The following is a 25,421-nucleotide window of genomic DNA, read 5'->3' on the forward strand; positions in this document are numbered from 1 at the left end:
TATCCTGCCATGCTAATTTCTTTATTGTCAAGGGCTGTTTTAGTGAGGGGTGGAGTGGGTGGTAAGGGAGTTCCTGTGTAGATTTGCTGGGGGTGGAACATGACCTAACCTGCTTCTGTCATTTCAGTACTTTCTTCCTACTCCAGGCCTGCGAGACCCAGGAACTGGCCCCTGCAAAGGCAGGTCCAGACAAGTGCCTTTTTAAACCTGACCTATCTCAGTCTCTGGCAGAGGACATCGACTCTGCGGTTAAGACTTACTGGAAGTGAGATAGATTGGGCCTTCAGGAGATGGAGGAAATCCCTTTTCCCGTGAGCAGCATCAGGCGTTTATGTGCTATTTGAGTACGATAGAACTAGATGCATCCCTCAAGTTTCTTGTCCTTATTTTTAGTGCTGTTCCACCATCCCTCTTGGGCTCTCCACAAAGAGTGGGTCTCGGGTTTTTTAAATGATCATGTGTGTAGGGGCTGCGGAGCCTTAGGGCCAAGAAGCACCAAGATGGAAGCAGGATGCCCTCTGGTGGTCAAAGAGTGGTTAGGGCCAGAATGCTGCAGACTGGAAAAAGCTACTTGGTTGACTTGGCCTTTTAACTAAGCCCTCCTTTTAAAACATTAAAAAAGTTACTCTTTACCTGAAGGAAATTAAAGGTCTCTCAGCAGTGGCCCAGGCTGTGATAAATCTCAGTTTGTCCCTGGACGGCCTTGGAAAGTGATGGGCACTTGGAGACTTCTTCCTGCTGAAGAGACAGACAACAAGCAGTACCCAGAACTATGTATAAATTGAGTCACTGTTGACTGGAGTACTCCGTGCCAAGGCCTGTGAGAGGCGGTGTAGCTGGAGTGGCCAGGGTGCCCGGGACAGCACACCTGGGATGGAGCCTTTGGAGCCTTGCTTGAGACCCTCCAGCTCCTCAAGGATTCCATGAAGGGTGTGAATGAGGAAGCATGGGGCACTGGATAGCCCTGTCACCCCGCAAAGGTCAGAGATGTGAAAAAGAACGCAGTGACATGGACACCCTCTTTTTTTTTTTTTTTTCTCAAAACTAGACTGCAGGAAGGGAAGGGAACTGTAAGCCAAAAGCCATCACATCAGCTACTGAAGACATCTCAAGGTTTATTCATTTAAAAATTTCAAAACTGTTTTAGTTTAGGGCCAGTGTTTACATCTTTGAAGACAGAACTCAGCTGATAAAGCTTCTGGGTCAGCAGGTTGTCCGTCCTTCCCTAGATTGTGACCTCTGACCTCCAGAGGTCAGATACCACTAACTACCCCGTCCTCCAGTCCTTGAATTTAACAACATCCATAGGGTGTCAGGTCCAATTGTATGCCCTCAGGCAAGGATTTAGTAAAGCATTCTCTTCTAGCTCTAAACTCCCTTTCTTATAGCTGCTCCGTACTTGGGGCTGGGAGGGACAGAGGCTCATCAAAGGCCATGTGTGTAGAGATGAGGCTAGCACAGGCGGTACCAGATGGTTCTGGCATGTGCAGGGAGGACTTGGCGGGCCGCCTCCAGCCCAAGGGTCGGGCACAGGGACTTGCACTACCCGCACCGTCCCATCCAGGATCTTGCTTTAAGACACTGCTGTCCTCTCAGGGGTTGCGGCTGGCCTGTGGCAAGTGAGGTATAACTGCAGCTGGCTCCTCAGACTCTGGATGCACTTGGATTTCAGGGCCATGATTTCATCCAGCTGGGTCACAAAGTCTTCAAAATCCTGAGAAAAGAAACAGGACAAATGGAGCTTTTGTTCTGTTTTGCCCTCCACCAGATCTCTTTTTCTACTTCCTTCTCTAAACAGGAAGATTTCAGAATTCACCACTACCAGCAGCAGCAGCTGAGAAACCATCAGGATTGTTGCAATGGCACGGGATGGGGCCCAGTCTTCTGCGTGTGAGACACTTTCCAGATAAAGGTGTATTCTGATAGAAATGCCTCTGGTTGGGGCCAGTGCTGTGGCAAAGTAGGCTAAGCCTCTGTAGCACTGGCATCCCATAGGGGCACCCGTTCGTGTCCTAGCTGCTCCTTTTCCGATCCAGCTCTCTGCTGTGGCCTGGAGAAGTAGCAGAAGATGGCCTAAGTAGTTGGGCCCCTGCACCTGCGTGGGAGACCCCGAGGAAGCTTCTGGCTCCTGGCTTCAGATCAGGCTAGCTCTGACCATTGCAGCCATTTGGGGAGTAAACCAGTGAATGGAAGATCTCTCTCTCCCTAACTCTCAAAAAATAAATAAATAAATAAAAATCATAAAAAAAAAGAAATGCCTCTGATTGCATGTGGGTGTTATTAAGAGTCACAGGAAGAGGCCCCAATAAACCACTAGGAAGGCAGAGTGGTTGGGGATAGAAGCTGAGAACATTTTAGCCTGAGAATGCGGAGTATAGCACCATATTCCAACAGTACCTGTCCTGAGTAGCAAGCTGTACTGGCCAGGCAGGAGGCGGCACAAGGCCCAGCAGTGGTGTGTAACAGCCCCCATATGCTGCACATGACTACGGTAAACCAGGTTGTCCATCAGACAAGTTGCAAGCCAGTTCTCAACAGCCCCAAGTGTTCCACCAAGGCCACTTACATTAGATGCTAGCTGGCTCACCAGAGTCTCCTCCTTGAAGCCCAGCTCGGCCATTTCATCCAGCTGTTCCTGGTGTGCTTGAATGACCACCTGCCTGGGAACACCAGAGGGACACAATGATTCTCTTGGCTCCCCATCTTCTCCTGGGCAGCTGTCTGGAGCTAAGCCTCAATTCTAGGCATAATCTGCATTTGCCCAAAGTGGTCAAGGCTTTGCGCAAAGCCAGCTCATCACTTACCTCCTCTCACTTGTTCTTTCTCAGGACTAGTCAAGGGATCCAGGAGTACCAGCGAGAAAAGGGGGAGTGCTGGGGCCCTCAAGCTGTCCCCTGCCCCCCAGCCACACTGAGCGATGGGCTAGGTGCTGCTGCTTCACAGCTGTGCAGCAGGAAGGTTCTCAAGGCTGCAACCACACTGCAGCAGGCATCCGGGGCACAAGTGGAGCCTGCTGCCTAGTCTCCTGACATTTCTACTTCCTGTGGGGGACACAGGGACAAAAGCCGGGGACTGGGGCTAAAAATGGAAGGCTCTGCCTTTTTTCAGACTCTAGTGATGGGAAGACACCATGGAGCAGCAAGACAGTCCACCAGGGTGGCCTGCTTTTCGTCCATGACAAAACATTGAGCTGGGGTGAGAGTGGGGGTACCAAAGGGGCTCTTGGGGAGAAAGCCCAACTTACTGTGCTCGTGCTACAGTGGGTTGATGGAGCGTCCTGAGTGTCCTTGCAGCCTCAGGAGAGCGGCCAGGGGCCAGGGGAGAGTTGGGCTTTGCTAAGCACCTGGAGATAGGCCTTCGCTTGAGCCACAGGATGTCCTCGTCGCAGCAGGGCAACTTCGAGTCTGCAGAGGAACCAAGCTCCTGCCAACCGAGCCCTGCAGGATGTTCTCTCTCCTGGGCCCAGCATCGGTCAGCCACTTCATTTCTTTCTGTTCGTGTAGGTCCAGAACAGGGTACCCCAATATGCAAGGTAGAAAAGGGCTTTCCTGGGAAACCCCAGGAGCCACCCAGCTCGCTCTCAGCATCGTACCGCTCACCACCCACATGGTCCTGGGAGAAGAATGCAGTCTCTCTGCTCAGGCAGGCCTCTCCCAGGCCAGCCTCCCTGTAGGGCAGCTTGTCAGGTGGGTGCTGACGAATGGGTGATGGGGACAAAGCTGGCAGACCACCACCAGGCTTATCATCAGGAGGAGATGAGGACAGCCACAGGTGTCCAGTTGCTGAAGACACTGGCAAGGCAGCTGCCTCTATATCACCAGATGCTGCTGTGCAGCCCACAGCTGGTCCCACTGTGCTCTCTGGCGCTAGTCTGTGCACAGCCCCTCCCTGGACCTCATCATCTGGGTTCTCCAGGAGGGACACTGTGAGGGGAGCCATCAGGCCAGAAGCACAGTCGGAGCCCTCTTGGAAAGGACTGCTGCTTTCCTCCGTCCTGCCTGCCTCAGCCGGGCAGTCTTCACAGACTTCTCCTGGGGGTGTGGTGCTTGTGTCTCTTTGGTCTGGGGACATGGAGCAAGCAAAGCCGTCTTCCCCCGGGCACGAGGAGCTGTCTTCTGCCTGCCCAGGAATCCCACTCCTGAAAGCGTCCTGTCTGCCATCAAAGGCTGGACCTCTACCTCTTTTCTCACTCACTACGAAATCTACCTGTGGGCAGCAAGGCCTCTCGGCCAGGCTGTCTCCTGGAGAAGGCCCCGAGCAGGTGGAGTCTCTGCTCCAATCCAAGGGCACCTTCCTTGGGCTGTGGCTATGATCGAATGCTGCTCTTCTGTGGCTCTGGGGGTCCCTGGAGTATACCCAGCCTTCAGCTTTCTCCTCACCGCCTGCCCTGGGGCTAAAAAGGAGACTCTGAGGCCTTTCTGACATGCGTTCCTCAGGACCTTGGCCCCCGCTCTGATGAAGGAAGAACGAGCCTTCACTCTTCTCCAGAGTGCTCCTCTGACTGGACACATGTGAAAATGAATCTTCACTGAAATCGCTGTCATCAAGGTCCTCAGCTTGGGCTCCATCATGGCTCTCAGAGTGACACTGGAATAGAGGAGGGGTCTCATTATGCAGCCGAACCTCTGGGGGCCTGTACTGGCATACAAACCTTTCCAGTGGTTGATACTTTAACTTCTGTTGGAGGAGAGGCGGCTGCTGGAACTGCTGGTGATAAAAACGCAAATGTTCCTCTCTCTCTCTCTGATGTGGGGGGATGTCTGTCCAAGTTCCAGGAGCAGGCCTGGCAGACACGCCTGCCTTGTCCTCTAAGTGGCAGGTGCTTCCAAAGGAGCGCTCGACTCGTGACATAAGCTGCTTCTGTACTGGCTGCACAGTCTGCACTTTCTTGCACTTGGCAGGTAGCTTACCATGCACTAGGCCTTCTGGGCATGGGGTCCTGCTTCCCCATGTAAGGGTAGTTTTGTTGCCCATTTGACTTTTCTCAGAGCCCAGTGGTGTGGACTCCTCTTCCTTTTTTTTAGCCAGAAGACCAGAACGCATGGTTCCTTTCGCAGGGCCAGACTGTATGACCCACTCCTGGGGAGGACTGCCTCTGGAGCCCCCCCTTTTACCAGGGACTTTAGGTACAGAAGCAAAAGGGATATTTGGTGGGTGGCTGGCCAGAGGATTGCTCTTCCCTCTTGTGGAGCCAGATGCTACCGTGAGTGACTGTGGAAGGCCCAGCTTTACTTTTTTGGGAGAATATTTGTCCCCTGGCAGGACCACGGCAGGGCTCTGAATTCGTTTTGGAGAGGAGTTTCCTGATGACTGACTTCGACTGGTGGCTGAAGCACAGCACTTAATGCCTTTCTTTAGCTCTTTGACCCTGCAAATAAACCATTGTATAGTAAATGTGTATTCTCACATGCTCTGCAATTCCTTTTCTATAGCTTTCATGGAAAACTAAAAACAATGAAAGTATTACAAGGATTGGCAGGGATTTTTTTTTTTAATATGGGAGAGAGTAAGGAAAAGGGACATTCTATTTCAGCATGACATATCTGCCCTGCACCTGAAGAAAAGAGGGCTGGGCTGGCACAATGGTGCCGCAGGGAAAATTGCCACTTGAAATGCTGGCATCCCAAATTGGAGCGCTGCTTCAAGTCCCGGCTGCTCTGCTTCTAACCCAGCTCCCTGCAAATACACCTGGGAAAGCAGTGGATGATGGCCCAAGTACTTGGACCTTGCCACCCACATAGGAACCCAAGTGGAGTTCCAGGTTCTTGGCTTCAGTCTGGCGGCTGTCACAGCCATCTGGGGAGTAAACTAGTGGGTGGAAGGTGTGTGTGTGTGTTGTGTGTCTGTCACTCTTTCAAATAAACAAAAAGCTGTGTCTTTGAGGACATAAAAATACATCCAACATTTCATCAGAATGATCGGAAGAGTTTTACAAATCACTGCAGCCCAAGTGAGGGCCAGGCCAGGGAAGCCAGTGTCAGAACTGCACTATATCAGGGCATAACAAGTATACAGAAAATAAAAGATAAGTTAATTTGGTATATTTTTTAAGTAAAGTAGGAATTTTTTGAAAGAATGCATGCAATTTGAATCTTTTTTTTTTTTTTTCAATTATGCGGCTGGTGCTGTGGCGTAGCAGGTAAAACCACCACCTGTAGTGCCGGCTTTCCATATGGGTGCTGGTTCAAGTCCTGGCTGCTCCACTACTGATCCAGTTCTCTGTTTTGGCCTGAGAAAGCAGCAGAAGATGGCCCAACTCCTTGGGTCCCTGCACCTGTGTGGGAGACCCGGAGGAAGCTCCTGGCTCCTGGCTCTGGATTGGTGCAGCTCCGGCTGTTGCAGCCATCTGGGGAGTGAACCCTCAGATGGAGGACCTCTTTCTCTCTCTCCCTACTTCTGCCTCTCTGTAACTCTGCCTTTCAAATAAATAAATCTTTTAAAAAACTGATTTATTTGGAAAGTAGAGCCACAGAGAGGAAGAGACAGAGTTAGACAGAAAGATACCTTTTACACATTGTTCAGTCCCAAAATGACCATAACAGTCAAGTCTGGGCCAGGCTGAAGCCAGGAGCCTCGAACTCCATCCAGGTCTCCCAGATGGGTAGCAGAGGCCCAAGCACTTAAGCCACATTCTGCTGCTTTCCCAAGCACAGTATCAGGGAGCTGGATAAAAAGGAACAGTCAGGACTTCAACTAGTGCCCCTATGGGAGTGCCAGCATTGCAGGTAGGGCTTAACTTACTATACACCAGCCTCTATTTTATTCTAATTTATTTGAAAGGAAGAAAGGCAGAGAGCTTTTAACCTCTGGTTCATTTCCCAAATGCCTGCAACAGCTGAGGCTGGCCCAGGCTGAAGCCAGGATCTGGATCTTAATCTGCATCTCCCACACTGGTGGCAGTGACCCAAGTACTGGAGTCATCACTTGTTGCCTCTCAGGGTGTACACTAGCAGGAAGCTGGGCCATTAGCAGGGCTGGGATTTGAATCCAAGCACTCCAACATGGGATGCAGGCTATTATAAGTGTTAGATAACTGCTGCATCACAGTGCTTGCCCTTGTACAAAAAATTCTGAGATACATGCTTAAAGCTGGGGGCGTGGAGGGGTGGTGGGGGAGGGGTTGTTTTCTAAAATGTTCACAGGAAAGGTGTAACATGTCTGCTTGCTCTCTCCTACATAGTGCTTAAGTGATTCTGTCTTGGCAAATAATAGGTATTCTATCTCTTATAAATTGGGCTGAGGCTAATCAGTAGAAGAAAATTCTACTGAAAATCCTACTCCAAGTTAAACTTCCATTTTACACTAGCCATTGAAAAGCCACTGATGGAGTCAACTTCTGAAGGAATGTGTCATCTTCCTCTTAATACAGCTGCACACTCAGGGCCTGCCAGGTGGCGTTCCTTATAGCACTAATTACTTCAAGAACAAGGTTGAAGAGCTCAAGGTCAGGACTTCACGTGTGTGTGAGATATTGCATACACACTCACATGTATGCAGATACACACATGCACTCACAAAGCCTGCTGCCTAGGAGCTGACTTACCGGTCAGCATAGCGCAAGGTATTCAGAGTGTGTTCAGTGGCCACATGGCTTGGTGAAATGTTGGCGATCATACAGGTTTTGGCGTTGCCAACAAAAGAGTCCTTCAAGACCTGTTTAAAACAGAAGGCAGGTCATAAAGCCAACTAACAAGGGCATAGCAAATGCCTCCTAAGTGCAGAGCCCTGCGCCACATTTCCCCTCTGTCCACAAAGAGGCAATTCACAAAATACCAATGATCAATAAACACAGAAAAAAGTACTCAACACCATTAACCAAAGAAATTAAAATAAACCATTTTAAAAAAACTAGTATTTTTTGCCAGTAAGATGAAAAAATACTGATGATTTCTGTGCACTGTGAGGGCCCAGGGAAATACATGGACATGAACCATGCACCATGTACTGGGATAATCTCCTGCAATAGGCAATATGGACCCAAATATAAAAAATATACACACCATTGGTTTGGCAATTACACTTTTATGACTTTATATTAAGCAGGTAATTGCTCAAATGACCAAAAAAAGTATACATAGGATACTCATTTCAAAATTATTTATAATACAGAGTTAGAAATAATTTAGGAGTCTATAAACATGTAAACATGGAACAAACAACTATAATATAACCATTAAACATGATTATGTATATCTGTACTGAAGAACATGTAGAAGCCAGAGCTGTGTATAGCAGGTTAAGCCTCTGCCTGTGGCACCAGCATCTCACATGGGTGCCAATTTATGTTCCAGCTGCTCCTCTTCCGAACCAGCTCTCTGCTTATGGCCTGGGAAAGCAGTGGAAGATGGCCCAAGTGCTTGGGTCCCTGCACCCACATGGGAGACCCGGACAGAGCTCCAGGCTCCTGGTCTTGGCCCAGCTCAGCCCTGGACACTGTGGCCATTTGGGGAGTGAATCAGTAGATGGAAGCTCGCTCGCTCTCTCTTCCCCTTTCCCTTCCCCCCCTCCCCCTCTCCCTCCCTCATCCTTCCTCCCACCTCTCCCTGTAAATAAATAATTCTTAAAAATAAACCTTTGAGTGAAAAAGGTGTATGATTCTATAACTCTGTGTAGCTACATGGGCAGAGGGATGACTGGAAGGATGCTCACTATAATGTGGAAGCAATTATTACTGGGTGGGTGGGGGAGTTTTAAGGCCTTTTGTATTTTCTTTGTATTTGTACATACTGTTTGGATTATTTTAAAATTCACAGAAACACATTTTCTGGAGATAGCAAACTTTTTTTTTTTTTTTTTTTAAGAGCTTTTTTTTTTATTTTTTTATTTTTTTTTTATTTTTTTTTTTATTTTTTTTTTTGACAGGCAGAGGGGACAGGGAGAGAGAGAGACAGAGAGAGAAAGGTCTTCCTTTGCCGTTGGATCACCCTCCAATGGCCGCCGCTGCAGCCGGCGCACCGCGCTGATCCGATGGCAGGAGCCAGGATCCAGGTGCTTTTCCTGGTCTCCCATGGGGTGCAGGGCCCAAGCACCTGGGCCATCCTCCACTGCACTCCCTGGCCATAGCAGAGAGCTGGCCTGGAAGAGGGGCAACCGGGACAGAATCCGGCGCCCCAACCGGGACTAGAACCCAGTGTGCCGGCGCCGCAAGGTGGAGGATTAGCCTATTGAGCCACGGCGCCGGCTGATAGCAAACGTTTTAAAAAATGATAGTGCTCGGACTTACCTCCAATGGTGGAACTAGAAATGTGCCAGGGGATTTCAACTCAATCTTACCAAGGAGGCAGGTACCAATGCCAGCGCACTTGGTAAAGTGATAAGTATGAATACACAACCGATCAAAAAGATAAGGTAAGTGTCGAAGAGATTTCACAAATAAGACCAGTGTAAGTAAATAATGGATAGAATTAAAAGGGAGAGAATGATCCTGCGGGGGAAGCAGGACACACAGCAGACTCATAGAATGGCAAACGCCCAAAACAGCACTCCTGCCTCAGAATCAACCCTTGGGACATTCGGATCTGGCTAAAAGGTCCATGAGAGTCTCACAGGCATGGAAAGCCATGACACGGTGGCAAAAAACAATCTAAATGAAAGATCCTGGTGAACAAGACCCCAGCAGAAGGAACAGGCCATCAAGGAGAGAGGCGCCTTTCTCTGAAGGGAGGAAGGAACCTCCACTGTGATATGGCCTTGACTAAACAAGTTCAGAGTTGGTGAACTCAAGGGGCTTCCATAGCCTAGACAGCTCATGGCAAGAGCCTCGGGTGATTGCTGACGTCATAAATAAGAGTGCCAATTGTTAAAACAACAACGGGAGTCACTGGGTACATGCTCCCCACGTAGGCTCTCTGTCCTTAATGAAACTTAAAAACAACACTACTAGTCAAACAATACCCTATACCTTGTGCGGTTGTTTGAGGGCAGCCTGTTGAAATCCTTGCTTAGTATATACTAAGTTGATCTTCTGTATATGAAGGTAATTGAAAATGAAACTCGATGAAGGGCGGGATGGGAGAGGGAGTGGGAGAGGGGAGGGCCGCGGGAGGGAGGGAGGGAGGTTGGGGGGGAAGCCACAACAATACAAAAGTTGCACTTTGTAAATTCACATTTATTAAATAAAAAAAATAAACACACACACACACACACACACACAAAAATGATAGTGCTAAGGCAGGCTTGGGACTAACCCTGTAAGAAGGTTCAAAGTCATGTTCGAAAAGATAAAATCTAACAGCTGAGTTATTTTTGTTTTAAAAATTTATTGGCTGGCGCTGCAGCTCACTAGGCTAATCCTCCGCCTGTGGCGCCAGCACCCCGGGTTCTAGTCCCGGTCGGGGCACCAGATTCTGTCCCGGTTGCTCCTCTTCCAATCCAGCTCTCTGCTGTGGCCCGGGGAGGGGGCCAGTGGAGGATGGCCCAAGTGCTTGGGCCCTGCACCCGCTTGGGAGACCAGGAGGAGGCACCTGGCTCCTGGCTTTGGATCGGCGCAGCACGCCAGCCGTAGTGGCCATTTGGGGGGTGAACCAATGGAAAAGGAAGACATTTCTCTCTCTCTCTGTCTACTCTGTCAAAAAAAAAAAAAATTATTTTATTTGAAAGGCAGAGTGACAGAGGGACAGATAAAGACAGACAGACATCTTCCATCTGCTGGTTCACTCCCCAAAGGGTGAAGCCAGGAGCCTGGAACGGTATCTGGTCTCCCACTTGTGTGGCAGGGGCCCAAGCACTTGGACCATCTTCCACTGCTTTCCCAGGCACAACAGCAGGGAGCTGAATCAGAAGTGGAGAGCCAAGGCTCAAACTGGCACTCACATGGGATGCCAGCGTTGCAAACAGTGGCTTAGCCCACTGTGCCACATCATTGGCCCCATGCAGCTGAGTCATTATAGGTCCTATGAGGCCACTAGCCTACAGCACAAAGTAAAAATCCCTCTCACAAGTTAGGCTGGCTTCATTCTGCAGCACACAGATCCTCTTCTAGGTCTGCTTCTAGTGCACAGGACATGGTGCTCAAAGGAACCCAGGGTATCCATAATCATCTTCACAGGGGTCTATACCTAGACAGACCCCTCCCCATGCCACTCTCCTGCAGCCATTACAGATACTGTTTCATTGTCTACTGGTGTTGTCTGTTAATAAAGAGGCACATTTTCACGATGAAAAAGCAAGATAAAATTACTTACAGTTCAGAATAGTCATAATTTGCAAAATTTTTTGTGTAGTTTTTCTTTTATTGCATATTGTTTTGATAAAATAGTAAGTTCACTGGCATCATGGCATAGTAGGCTAAGCCTCCGCCTGTGGTGTTGGCATCCCATATGGGCACCAGTTCAAGCCCTGGCTGCTCCGCTTCTGATCCAGCTTCTGCTAATAGCCTAGAAAAGCAGTGTACCCTCCTGCACCCACATGGGAGACCCAAAAGAAGCTCCTGGCTTCAGATGGGCCCAGCTCCTGTCATTGCGGCCATTTGGGGAGTGAACCAACGAATGGAAGACCTTTCTCTGTCTCTCCCTCTCTCTGTAACTCTGCCTCTCAAATAAATAAATAAAATCTTTTAAAAAAGAAGAAAAATGCAGAAGTACAAATACCACTTGATTTCTTAACAAGGCATCGAATTCAGTCACCCTTAGAAGCAAAAATTATATATAAATATAAATATAAAAAGAAACTGGAAGTTCTGGGGCTGGTGCTACTATGGCATAGTGGGTAAAGCCACCACCTGCAGCACTGGCATCCCATATGAGGCCAGTTTGAGATCTGGCTGCTCCACTTCTGATCCAGCTTCCTGCTAATGCACTTGGGAAAGCAGTGGAGGAGGGCCCAAGTGCTTTGGGCCCCTGCACCCATGTGGGAGACCTGGAGGAAGCTCCTGGCTTCTGATTGGCTCAGCTTTGACTGGGGAGTGAACCAGTGGATAGAAGAATCTCACTGTCTGCCTCTAACTCTGCCTTTCAAATAAAATGAATAAATCTTTAAGCAAAAAAAACATTAAGTTCTATAGTCATAATCTTATAACATGAAAAGTTAGTTTCACCTTTATCCCCATAACTACTCTGCTGGATATATTCAATGCTAACTATTTCTTCTTGGGAAAATGCTTTAAAATCACACAGGTAATTACATTATTACAGTGTTCTACAGTTTGTTGTGTACATCACAATAGAGCATGGTTATCTTTCAGTATATGTAAAAATCTCTCTCATTCTTTTTAACTGTACCATTGTACTGAAAACACTGGTCTAAGTCTTATAGCCAACCAAGAAAGGGCCAAGTACAACTATACTACCTCTTCAAAGATTCCATGACTCCACTCAATCAGCAAAAGTGTTGCTGTCCCTTTGGACTCCAGCTACTGGGTATTGCAGAGCTCTCTGTCTGAATAAGTCCCTCTCTAAAGTCCTCGTAGATTGAGAGCTCCTGGGAGGAAAGTGGCTCCTCTCCTTCTCTTGAAAGCACCTTGTCCTGCTGGCAATGAATGCTGTCTGAATGAACAAATGAGTGGAAGATGGAAAAAATGAATCAACCAGGACAAACTCAAGGGGCACATTCAGCTTACCTGAGTTAATTTGCTTTGCCTGAAAGGAGTATGGGCATGTTCCTGATCCAGTGCTCGGATACATTCCTTCAGCTGCAAAATGGAAGAACAACAATCAAATCAAGGATGACATACACAAAGAGTTAAGAGATCAGATGCTACATCCATAGCAAGCTTATTTTTCTTAAGTGAGGGATGGGGGCGGTAAGAGTTTGGTGCAGCAGTTAAGATGCCTCTTGGGACACTCGCATTCCATACTGGAGTGCCTGGGGTCAGGTTCTGGCTCTGCTTCTAATTCCAGCTACCTGGCAGTGCATACCCTGGGAGGCATCAGGTGTGGGCTCAAGTAGTTGGGTCCTTGCTACCCACATGGGAGAACTGAACTGAGTTCCTGACTCCTGACTTCAAACTAATCCTGACCCTGCTCCAGCTGTTGAAGGAATTTGGAGAGTGAACCCAGAGGCAGGAGATCTCTTTTAATTTATGGGTCAAAGAGAAACAGAAGTCACCGTGAAAGAGCTCCAAACAGCCAAATCTGGTACCCTTTGAGCAACAAAATAAATGACAGAAATAGATTATAATCCAATGAATAAAGGAAATATCTATTCACTGATATGAGAGGTCTTCAAAAAGCTCACGCAGTAGTAGGTGAGCAGCAGAGGTGTGCACATTTGAGACACGAGTTGGGATGGCTGTGTGGTTTAGACGCCAGTTGGGATGCTTTTGTTCCGTATCAGAGTACCTGGGTTCAATCCCTGGCTCTGGCTCCTGTTGGTGAAGACCCTGGGGGGCAGCAGTGATGCTCAAGTGGTTGGGTTCCTACTATCCATGTGGGAGATCTGTATTGAGCACCCAGCTCCTGGCTAAGTCTTCAAATCAGACCCAGACCCAGTCAGCTGTTGTGGGCATTTGGGTTGTGAGCTAGTGGATGGGGAGCTTGCTCTGCCTATCTCTTTGATTCTCTAACAAATAAAATTTGTAAAAAAGCTCATGGTGGCAGGAAGGGTGGTATTGTGGCACAATGGGTTACACTGTCACTTGCAATGCTGGCATATCAGAATGCTAGTTCAAGTCCTGGTTAAACTACTCCCAGCCCTGCTAATGTGTGTGCGAAGGCAGTGGGGGATGGCCCAAATGGTTGGGCCCTGCTACCCAAATAAAAGACCAGGATAGAGTTCTTGGTTACTGGCTTCAGCCTGGCATAGCCCTGGCTTCTTACAGCCACTTGAGGCATGAAAGAGGGAATGAAAGACCTGTCTCTCCTTCTCTGTTACTCTCCCTTTCAAATATAAAAACATTTTTAAAAAGGATCATGGAAAATGTCTATTACAAAAAAAAAAACCTGCATTTAAAAAGTTTTTGCATCAAAATAAACTTAGCTATTAATACCATTTCTCATGAACTTTTTTTAAGATTTATTGTATTTATTAGAGAGTTACAGAGAGAGAGGTAGAGCGAGAGAGCAAGAGAGCGAGAGAGCGGTCTTCTATCTATCTACTGGTTCATTCCCCAAATGGCCACAACGGCCAGAGCTGAACTAATTTGAAGCCAGGAACTTCTTCCAGGTCTCCCACGCAGATGCAGGCGCCCAAGCACTTGGACCATCTTATACTGCTTTTGTGGACCATAGCAGAGAGCTGGATCAGAAGTGGAGCAGCCAGGACTCAAACTGGTGCTCATATGGGATGCTGGCGCTGCAGGTCGAGGCTTCAACCCACTGTGCCACAGTGCTGGCCCCTCTCATGAACCTTTTTTTTTAAAAAAAAGATTATTTATTTATTTACAGAGAGAGAGAGGGAGAGACAAAGAGATCTTCTACATGCTGCTTCACTCCCCAACTGGTGGCAAGAGCCAGGGCTGGGGCAGGCAAAAGCCAGGAGCCATGAACATATGGGTCTCCCACGTAAAGGGAGTCATCTTGCGCTGCTTTCCCAGGCACATTAGCAGGGAGCTAGATTGGAAGTGGAGCAGCGGGACTCGAATTAGCACCCACACGGGATGCCTGCATCACAAGTGATGCCTTAACTGCTATGCCACATGGCCAATCCTATGAGCTTTTTGAAGTGTACTCATATAATAATTTAATAAACTGGGGAGAAAGCGCAGTTTTTTCTCACAGCAGAGTTCCAACTAATCAACGAAGAATGACAGGAATTCCATCAGGTAAACACCATGCTAATAAATGTTGCAGGTAAGAAGTATCAAGAGATGCTAAAATTAGAGAGTAAAAGGCTGTTATAAAACAAGGTATTTGTACAGTTTCAAAGTATCTGCCACATATATTTATAATTACAAAGAGGCAAACGGTAATTTCATAGTGGAGAAACCTAGCATATACCACCTTAACCAATAAAGATTAACATCAGCACATCACCAGTACTAAGACGGACTGACGTCACATATTGTTATGGATTGTTTGTATCCCCCTCAAATTCGTATGTTGAAATCCTAGCCCCAAGGTGATAGTATAATGGGTTGGGCCTCTGGGAGGTGTTTAGACCATGAAGGCAGAGCTTACATGAATGGGATTAGTTAGTGCCCTTATAACAGGCCCCAGAGAAGTTATTTGCCCCTTTTCACCATGTGAGGACACAGTAAGAACTGGGCCTTGATCTAAGACTGCCTAATCTCTAGAACTATGAAAAATAGATGTCTGTTGTTTGAGCCACCCAGTCTGTGGCGTTTTTGTTATAGCAGCCCAAATGGACTACTGACACGCACCACTGGATAGGACACACCTTGAGAGGGTAATGCCTTCCACGGCATTGCCACTAATAACTTGTAATTTCAATCTAATCATGAGGAAATTAACAGAAACTGAGAGTCTCCAAAATAACTGTCTGGCATTCTTCAAACATGTCAAGTTCATGAACGGCAAAACTGAGGAGTCGATGGAGACATGACAACCCAAAGTGATACAAGATCTCGGCCCTGAAAAAGGATAGCAGCAGGACTGCTTGTGAAATTCAAACAAGGTCTGCGGATTATTTAATAGTATTATGCCAATGTTAATTTTCTGACTCAGATCATTGTACTATGGGTAATGTAAGATGGTAACACTTGGGGTAGCTGACTAAAGTAGTATACACGAATGCCATGAATAATTACTTCTGTGACTTTTTTTAGTAAATTTAAAATTATTCAAAGAAATTAAGGATAGAAATAAAAGGATGCTGATTCCCTCTTTCTTGTATTCTCAATTTATCCCTCATGAGGTGTGGAAAGAAAATACCCAGCTGGAGACTTCAGTTCGGGGGGAGGGGGGGAGGACTTAAATAATGTGAAGAAGCACATGGCAGCACTTACGCAGCTCTATAAAGGAATAAAGAAAATTTCCATACATAGCCATGGAGAAATCTTCGGGATACTGTTATGTAAAAGCAAAGTACAGAAGTGTTTACAGTGTGTTTCCTTCTTCCTCAGAAAAGGGGTGAATACAAATACATAGGTGGTTAAAATCATTAGGCTTGGGGCTGGTGCTGTGGTGTAGAAGGTAAAGCTGCTGTCTGAGATACTGGCATCTCATATGGGTGCCAGCTGGAGTCCTGGATGCTCTGCTTTTGATTCAGCTCCTTGCTAATGTACCTGGAAAAGCAGTGGAAGATGTGCCAAGTGCTTGGGCCCCTGCACACATGTAGGAGACCTGGAGGAAGCTTGTGGCTCCTGGCTTTGGTCTTGTCTAGCCCTGCTGTGGCTACTTGGGGAGTGAACCAGAGGATGTAGGATCTCTCTAACTCTGCCTTTCAATAAAATAAATCTTGAAAAAAATAAAATCATTATGCAAAAAAAGGCTTACAGAAAACTCACCAATAGAAGAATTAAGCTGATAATATGTTTGAATCTCTTTGGTCTTAAAATCAGAGAAAGACATGCAGACATTCTATACCTCCTGATGAATCACTATAGGAAGTCTTATGAGTTATTATTATTTTTTGACAGGCAGAGTGGACAGTGAGAGAGAGAGACAGACAGAGAGAAAGGTCTTCATTTGCCGCTGGTTCACCCTCCAATGGCCGCCACACCGTGCTGATCCGAAGGCAGGAGCCAGGTACTTATCCTGGTCTCCTATGGGGTGCAGGGCCCAAGCACTTGGGCCATCCTCCACTGCACTCCCGGGCCACAGCAGAGAGCTGGCCTGGAAGAGGGGCAACCGGGATAGAATCCAGCGCCCCGACCGGGACTAGAACCCGGTGTGCCGGCGCTGCAAGGCGGAGGATTAGCTTAGTGAGCTGCTGTGCCGGCTATTATTTTTTTTTTTTTTAAATGGGATGCTGGCACTGGAGGTGGCGACTTTACCTGCTACACCACAGTGCTGCCACCACCCCCTTTTTAAAGATTTATTTATTTATTTATTTAAAAGTCAGATTTACACAGAGAGGAGAGAGGAGAGAGAGAGAGAGAGAGAGGGAGGGAGGGACAGAGACAGAGGGGTCCTCCATCCAATGGCTCATTCCCCAATTGGCCGCAATGGCCGAGGCTGTAACGATCTGAAGCCAGGAGCAGGTAGCTTCTTCTGATTCTCCCATGTGGGTGCAGGGCCCAAGGACTTGGCCATCCTCCACTGCTCTCCCAGGTCATAGCAGAGAGCTAGACCGGAAGTGGAGCAGCCAGGTCTTGAACGGGTGCCCATATGGGATGCCGGTGCATCAGGCAAGGGTGTTAACCCGCTGTGCCACAGCACCTGCCCCATGAATTATTCCTGCAAAAAACAAACAAACAAACAAAAAAAAAAAACAAAAAAACAGAGCCCAAACTTGATCTAGCCTCAAGTAATATCGCCCAATAGAAATATGTGAGCCACAAATAAAAATTACATGCATAATTTAAAATATCTAGCAGCAGGAATGAGTGTTTGCTCAAGAGTTAAGATACTTGTGGGGCCAGTACTGTGGCATAGTAGGCTAAGCCTCTACCTGTAGGCACCAGCATCCCATATGGGTGCCACTTCGAGTCCTGGCTGCTCCTCTTCCGATCCAGTTCTCTGCTTATGGCCTGGGAAAGCAGTGAAACTGGCCCAAGTCCTTGGGTCCCTGCATCCATGTGGGAGACGTGGAAGAGGCTCCTGGCCCCTGGCTTTGCATTAGCTTAGCTCCAGCTGTTACAGCCATTTGGGGAGTGAACCAGCGGATGGAAGACCTTTCTCTCTGTCTCTCCCTCTCTCTGTAACTCTACCTCTCAAAAAAAAAAAAAAAAAAAAAAAAAAAAAAAAAAAAAATCTAAGAAAAAAAAAAAAAAGGAGTTAAAGACACTTGTGTCCCATATCAGAGTACCTGGGTTCAATATCCAACTCTGTTCCTGACTCCAGTTTCCTGTTAATGTAGACCCATGGGAGGCAGCAGAGATGGCTCAAGTAATTGGGTTCCTGACATCCATATGGGAGATCTGTGTTGTGTTCTGGCTGGTTGTGGGCATTTGGGGTGTTAATCAGCAGATGACAGCTCTGTCTCTCAAATAAATAAAAATAAAACCCCAAATTTCCTAATAGTCTTTTTTTTGGTTAAAGATTTATTTGAAAGACAATAATACAGAGAGAGATACAGGAAGAGAGAGGTCTTCCATCTGCTGGTTCACTTCCCAAATGGCCGCAACAGCCAGGGCTGGGCCAGGGAGAAGTCAGTGGCAGGACCTTCTTCTGGCCTCCTACATGAGTGCAGGGGCCCAAGCCCTTGGGCCATCCTCTGCTACTTTCCCAGGTGCATTAGCAAGGAGCTAGATTGGTAGTGAAGCAGCAGGGGATTGAATCAGTGCCCGTATGGGATGCTGGCATTGTAGGTGGCAGCTTAATACACTACACCACAGTGGTATATTAAGAATAAGAGTCCAGGGGTCAGTGCCATGGCTCACTTGGTTAATCCTCCACCTGCGGCACCGGCATCCCATATGGGCTCTGGGTTCTAGTCCCGGTTGCCCCTCTTCCAGTCCAGCTCTCTGCTGTGGCCTGGGAGGGCAGTGGAGGATGGCCCAAGTGCTTGGGCCCTGCACCCACATGGGAGACCAGGAGGAAGCACCTGACTCCTGGCTTTAGATCGGCGCAGCGCGCCGGATGTAGCAGCCATTTTGGGGGTGAACCAACGTAAGGAAGACTATTTCTCTGTCTAACTATGCTTGTCCAAAAAAAAAGAGTCCTGGGGCCAGCGCTATGGCGCAGTGGGTTAATGCCCTGGCGCAGTGGGTTAATGCCCTGGCTTGAGGCGCCGGCATCCCATATGGGTGCCGGTTCTAGTTCCGGCTGCTGCTCTTCTGATCCAGCCCTCTGCTATGGCCTGGGAAAGCAGTAGAAAATGGCCCAAGACCTTGGGCCCCTGCACCCGTGTGGGAGACCCGGAAGAAGCTCCTGGCTCCTGGCTTCAGATCAGCACAGCTCCAGTGGTTATGGCCAAATGGGGAGTGAACCATTGGATGGAAAACCTCTCTCTCTGCTTCTCCTATCTCTGTGTAACTCTGACTTTCACATAAATAAATAAATCTTTAAAAACAAAAAAACAAAAAAGGGCCGGCGCCGCAGCTCACTGGGCTAATCCTCTGCCTTGCGGCACCGGCACCCGGGGTTCTAGTCACAGTCAGGGCGCCAGATTCTGTCCCGGTTGTCCCTCTTCCAGGCCAGCTCTCTGCTGTGGCCAGGGAGTGCAGTGGAGGATGGCCCAAGTGCTTGGGCCCTGCACCCGCATGGGAGACCAGGATAAGTACCTGGCTCCTGCCATCGGATCAGCGCGGTGCGCCGGCCGCGGCGGCCATTGGAGGGTGAACCAACGGCAAAAGGAAGACCTTTCTCTCTGTCTCTCTCTCTGTCTACTCTGCCTGTCAAAAAAAAAAAAAAAAAAAAAAAAAAAAGAAGAATAAGAGTCCTGGGGCTGGTGCTGTGGTGTAGTGGATAAAGCTGCTGCTTGCAGCACTGGCATCCCATATGGGTGCTGGTTGAGACCCAGCTGCTCCACTTCCCTTCCAGCTCTCTGCTATGGCCTGGGAAAGCAGTGGAAGATGGCCCAAGTCCTTAGGCCCCTGCACCCATGTGGGAGACCTGGAAGAAGTTCCTGGCTCCTGGCTTTGGACTGGCTCAGCTCCAGCAGTTGCAGCCACCTGGGGAGTAAACCAGTGGATGGAAGACCTTTCTCTCTCTATGCCTCTATCTCTCTGTAACTCTGCCTTTCAAATAAGTAAATAAATCTTTAAAAAATTAAGAGTCCTTATTTCTCTGAGATATATAATAAAATACTGGTAAAAGAAATGACAAGATAACTAAGACTTTTCTTAAAGTAATTCAAGCAGAGAAGGTTAAATTTTTTTTTCTATGTTGATAACTGTCAAAGCTGGGAAACAGGTATATGGGAGACCATTGTATTATTTGTTCTACTTTTGTATGTTTGAAAAATTAATGCAATTTTTAAAACTTGCAGAGAGGGAGAAAGTTTACCATTTAGCAACTGCAGAAATACTTATGTTCCTAATGGGGACTGACCACAGGAAGAGAAGGCAGGGAGAAAAAAAAAAAGAGTTATCTAGGATTGTCAAGAGTCTGACTGGGTGCCCTCTAACCCCAACTCCAGAACTCCACTGCCAGGTAAGAGTATATCTGCTGCTCTACTGATTTCCCCACCTCCCTTTACCCACTCTGGCTGATTGTAAAAGGAAAAATCTCTCCAGAAGGAATTTTAGAATAAGGATTTTGAACAACTTACAGCCAAAAGACTCTGATTTATTTCTGCGCCTTCCATCTTTGTCTGCCTATCTGAGTCCCTGGCATCTGCTGCTCTTTCACTGCCAGCCAAGTCAATAAAAGAGATCCTAGAGAAAAGAAACAGCAAGAATGATTTTTTGGGGACTATTGACATTTTTTGACCTCAGGAAGAAATACTGGCTCATCCTCAGGAAAAAAAAAAACATTACTCTCAGCATTCCAAAAGCGTCACAAGATTCTGATCTGTCAGCTGCTGTTGGAACTGTTCACGCGGACACTTCCATTGGCTTTAATCATGTGAGAAAGAATGAGTGAAATTAACAAAATATTTTTTTCCGTAAGGCCAAATGATCACAATGCAAATCACTTATATGACCACTTAGATAATGAAATACAAACTTTTGTGGGCTACTTTCCAATTTAAAAAAAAAAAGCAAGAAAGAGACTCATTACTCAAAGGTGAGATAGGCTCATCCATCAGCGTGGCAGAGAGTTGCTAAGATAGCACTAGAGAGGCAATGGATGTATCCAATTGTCTCACAGCTTCTCTCAAGAAGAATGGATTAATAACTGCCCCTCCCCCTTTCTTTATGGCCTGTAAGCTCTCTAAGATGCATTTTCTGCTGTTTCTCTGCTGATACTGTGTTTTATGTTAGAAGCAATCAATGTCCCTTCTAATAACTTAGGGTTGACCAACAATAGGTCATTACTTCATGGTTAATCAACTGATGGCACTTGAGTACAATGATTTATTTCAGGGCTAACAACTCAACTCTGTATCCCTGCAATGAAAAATTCTATGGTGGGAGGGTGTTCTGTTGTTGACAACACATATTTCAAAGTCATACTAAGGAAAGGCAGACAATGCAATTCCCTGCATATTTCCAGCTTACCTGCCAAATGTCCTCTTGGCTGAATCTTTGATCTGAATCTGGATGATAGCATGGGAACGAGAGGAGTCTGCATTAACTCCAGTGGCTCCAGTGCTGCGCTCCTTGCTGCCCTTTAAGATCACCTAAAAACAAAATCCACAGGATGACTTCCCCCAAGGAGCAAACAAAACCCTCTGGTTCTTAAGAGTTGGCTAAGAGCAATAGAGATCAAACACAAAATTTGGTCAGTACACTACAGTTTTTTCTGTCTAGGTGGAAAGCTGCCCAAACACTAAATCATATAGAGTAAGTACCCAAAGGCAATGAGAACAATATGGAATACTAATCTTGTCAGAGGACATTCAAAAGCTCAAGAGCTAATTTACTTCTTGATCTCATATACTCTTTTTAATATCTTTGATGGATTTAGACTAACTAAAAATCCCCAGGGCATAACTTGGCTCCAAGCAAGGTCTCATAATACCCATCTATCTTAGTAACTGAAGCAAAGGACAGAAATGTGCATCATGGAATGACTGATCACATCCACCTGTTCACCCAGGATGTCGTCATAAAGGGGGCCAGGCATGAGGTATAGAAACATGGAAGTGACGAGTTACTGTAATTACTATGAGCCCATGATTTCCCTGGAGAACAGTCCTCCCTCCACTCCAACTGGGAACAGACTAACTGGGACTCCTCTGGCCTCCAAAGCATGAGGGAAGGGGGAGGGGAAGCCTCAGGATTGGCCTCTAGCCATCGAAAACACAGCCATATTTGAACATACTGCCCTGATTTTGGACAGGGGGAGGAATCTCAATTACTAAGAATTAAAAAGGTGAAGGACTTTAAAAACATTATCTGTTAGAATCCCCCCAACAGCCTGAGGTGAGGACTAAGTATGATTATCATCCAGGTTGCAGCTGAGGAACAAATTCAGCGGTTGATTTGCTTAGTCTGTTGTATGGCAGAGCCAAATTCCACATCTGGTATGTCTGATTCCATGTTGTTTCTACTACACTGTGGGGCACTTATGATGAATTCATTTATTTTGGAGTGGAATTAAGAGGAAGGAAATCCTTTTTGTCCCAATCTCTCAGAATTTTAATTTATATCATATTGAACATAGTTTCCAAATCAAGCACCTAAAAGTTGAGGGTCAAACTTCAAAAAGAGGCCATAAAATATCATTTCAAGTAGGGGCAGGTAACTTTCTTTATAATTTAACTAAAAATAAATTCTTCCACAGTCTAATAGCTATGTGTGTGTGTGTGTGTGTGTGTGTGTGTGTTTTTCAGACAGAGTGGACAGTGAGAGAGAGAGAGAGAGACAGAGAGAAAGGTCTTCCTTTGCCATTGGTTCACCTCCAATGGCCGCCGCAGCACCGCGCTGATCCGAAGGCAGGAGCCAGGTGCTTCCTCCTGGTCTCCCATGGGGTGTAGGGCCCAAGCACTTGGGCCATCCTCCACTGCACTCCCGGGCCACAGCAGAGAGCTGGCCTGGAAGAGGGGCAACTGGGAGAGAATCCGGTGACCCGACCGTGACTAGAACCCGGTGTGCTGGCGCCGCAAGGCGGAGGATTAGCCTGTTGAGCCGCGGCACCGGCCACAGCTATGTTTCTAAAGATTATATGAGACTTAAAATCAAACTTTAGAATAAGTGTAAACAGCTCACCAAAAATTTAAAGAGACTAAATGATAAATCTGTTTGAAAAGAGAACTTGCTAATTTATAAAGCTAGATCATCCAATACATGAACAGCATGTTGTTGCTAATTAGAAATCAGAAGAGTCAGAGTGGAAATTCTGTATATTAAGGTGGTATATAAGTAGCTTGGTGTGCTTTATCTAAGCTCAAATGCTGGGTAGGACACTTAAGGCAAAGCTCTACTTGAACCATTTAATTTAAATACAGTTCCTCATTCTGGCCCCTCCCTATCCCTCTCACTTCATGGTTTCATAATTTGGCTTGCAAGATGACAGATCTTAGATTTGCATTGTTCTTTTTTCAAATTTTTCTCTTTTTCCCCCTTCTCTTCATTAGGAAAGTAAGACATACTTATTCTGGAAAACCTGAGTAAAATAAGAAAACAAGATATTATTTTTTAATATTTTACAGTAAGCCCCATGAAAAGACAGGAGGTTTCAAATCTTTACATTTGTACAAGCAATATGCTTGGCAGAAAAGGGAACGAAGACAGGGAATATCAGTGACTCGTCCAAGGTCACATAAATAAAATATGTTCAGACTAGAAGAAAAACTAGGTACCTTCTTCCACATGTAAGTAATTATGCTACTTCTGCTAGGACCCAGTGAGAGCTCAGATACCTCAAGGCCACACCTAGGAAGGAACTGTGGTTACTGACAGGAAGTTCAAAGGCTGACCTGGTGGTTTACCCTCAAGGGAGTCAAGAATAATGGCCTTGGGGCCAGTGTTGTGGCACAGTGGGTAAAGTCACTGCCTGCAGTGTTGGCATGCCATATGGGTGCCAGTTTGAGTCCTGACTGCTCTATTTCTTCTTTTTTTTTTTTTTTTTGACAGGCAGAGTTAGTGAGAGAGAGAGAAAGGTCTTCCTTTCCCATTGATTCACCCCACAAATGGCCGCCACAGCTGGCGCACTGTGGCCGGCATGCTGAGCCGATCCAAAGCCAGGAGCCAGGTGCTTCTCCTGGTCTCCCATGTGGGTGCAGGGCCCAAGCACTTGGGCCATCCTCCACTGCCTTCCCGGTCACAGCAGAGAGCTGGCCTGGAAGAGGGGCAACCGGGACAGAATCCAGCGCCCCAACTGGCACTAGATTCCGGGGTGCCAGCACCGCAGGCGGAAGATTAGCCTAGTGAGCCGCGCACCAGCCTGCTCTACTTCTAATCCAGCTCTCTGCTATGGCGTGGGATAGCAGTAAAAGATGGCCCAAGGCCTTGGGCCCCTGCAACCACGTGGGAGACACATAGGAAGCTCCTGGCTCCAGATTGGTCCAGCTCCGGCCGTTGCAGCCATTTGGGGAGTGAACCAGCAAATGAAGACCTCTCTCTCTCTCTCTGCCTACCCTTTCTCTGTGTAACTCTGACTTTCAGATAAATTTTTTTTTTTTTTAAAGAATAATGGCTGGCCAGCGCCGCGGCTCAATAGGCTAATCCTCCACCTTGCGGCGCAGGCACACTGGGTTCTAGTTCTGGTCGGGGCGCCGGATTCTGTCCCGGTTGCCCCTCTTCTAGGCCAGCTCTCTGCTGTGGCCCGGGAAGGCAGTGGAGGATGGCCCAAGTGCTTGGGCCCTGCACCCACGTGGGAAACCAGGAGAAGCACCTGGCTCCTGCCTTCGGATCAGCGTGGTGTGCCGGCCGCAGCGGCCACTGGAGGGTGAACCAACGGTAAGGGAGGACCTTTCTCTCTGTCTCTCTCACTGTCCACTCTGCCTGTCGAAAAAAAAATAAAAATTAAAAAAAAAGAATGGGCTTCTGGGATTCTGTTACAGATTTCTGCACTTGGCTTTTTTTTGCACCTTGTCCACCACAATAAATTGGATACCTCTGAATGGGTCTCAAAAAATCGAAAGTGTGGAGGTGGCCTTTCCTGGCTAAATGACTTTTAGCAAAGACATGAAGAAATTTCTGGTATTTTGCAGTTTTCTCAGCGTCATTCACAGCCTCCTACCACTATACCTTTCAGGGTCCATGGTAAAGAGTAGTTAAGCTCTGAGGAGTGAAAATGAGCTAGACTATGAACATCAAAGATCACTGATGGGAGCCAGTGTTGTGGTGCAGTATATTAGGCCAATGCTTGTGACATAGTATCCCATGTTGTAGTGCTGGGGAGTCTTGGTTGCTCCCCTTCCATTCCAGCTCCCTGATAATGTGCCTGGGAAAGCAACAGAAGACGGCCCAAGTACTTGGGACCTTGCCACACAAATGAAAGACCTTGATGGAGTTCCTGCCTCCTGGCTTCAGCCTGGACCAGCCCCAGCAATTTGGGGAGTGAACCAGTAGATGGAAGATCTGTCTCTGTCATTCTGCCTTTCAAATAAGTAAAATCTTTAAAAGAAGTTATCAATGTTTTATAAGTGACATACACTTGAAGAGAAGCGATTAAGAGAATGAAATCTGAGGCCAGACTCTCAAGGTTCATTTGCTAGCTCTACAATATGACTGTGTGAACTATTGCTGCAAATCCTAATTTTTCAGGGCCTCAGGTGTTTTGTTTTATAAAACGGGAATCTCATAGGTCTGTTATGAGGACTAAAAAAATGAAATACATGCAAAACATTCAATATGGGGCCATCCACTCTGGCATAGTGGGTAAAGCCATGGCCTACAGTGCTGGTATCCCATGTGGGTGCTGGTTTGA

The 25,421-nt window shown here is 47.1% G+C and overlaps 1 protein-coding gene across 2 annotated transcripts in view; it reads right to left on the reverse strand.

Moving 5' to 3' along the window:
- Positions 1-1,095: 1,095 nt before the first annotated feature.
- Positions 1,096-25,421, reverse strand: part of KIF24 (kinesin family member 24) — an 87,920-nt gene continuing 63,594 nt past the window's right edge. For both annotated transcript variants that reach the window (XM_008274282.5, XM_002708025.6), the window contains exons 7-13: positions 21,104-21,225; positions 20,212-20,317; positions 12,557-12,628; positions 7,544-7,653; positions 3,245-5,368; positions 2,567-2,660; positions 1,096-1,714 (exon numbers count right to left, since the gene is read on the reverse strand). In XM_008274282.5, the coding sequence (XP_008272504.3) occupies positions 1,574-1,714; positions 2,567-2,660; positions 3,245-5,368; positions 7,544-7,653; positions 12,557-12,628; positions 20,212-20,317; positions 21,104-21,225 (2,769 nt within the window). In that variant the 3' untranslated portion in view covers positions 1,096-1,573. The remainder of the gene's footprint in view (positions 1,715-2,566; positions 2,661-3,244; positions 5,369-7,543; positions 7,654-12,556; positions 12,629-20,211; positions 20,318-21,103; positions 21,226-25,421) is intronic.

Source organism: Oryctolagus cuniculus, chromosome 1, assembly GCF_051225735.1.
Source record: "Oryctolagus cuniculus isolate XC-2025 breed Fujian yellow rabbit chromosome 1, ASM5122573v1, whole genome shotgun sequence".
Lineage (NCBI taxonomy): Eukaryota > Metazoa > Chordata > Mammalia > Lagomorpha > Leporidae > Oryctolagus > Oryctolagus cuniculus.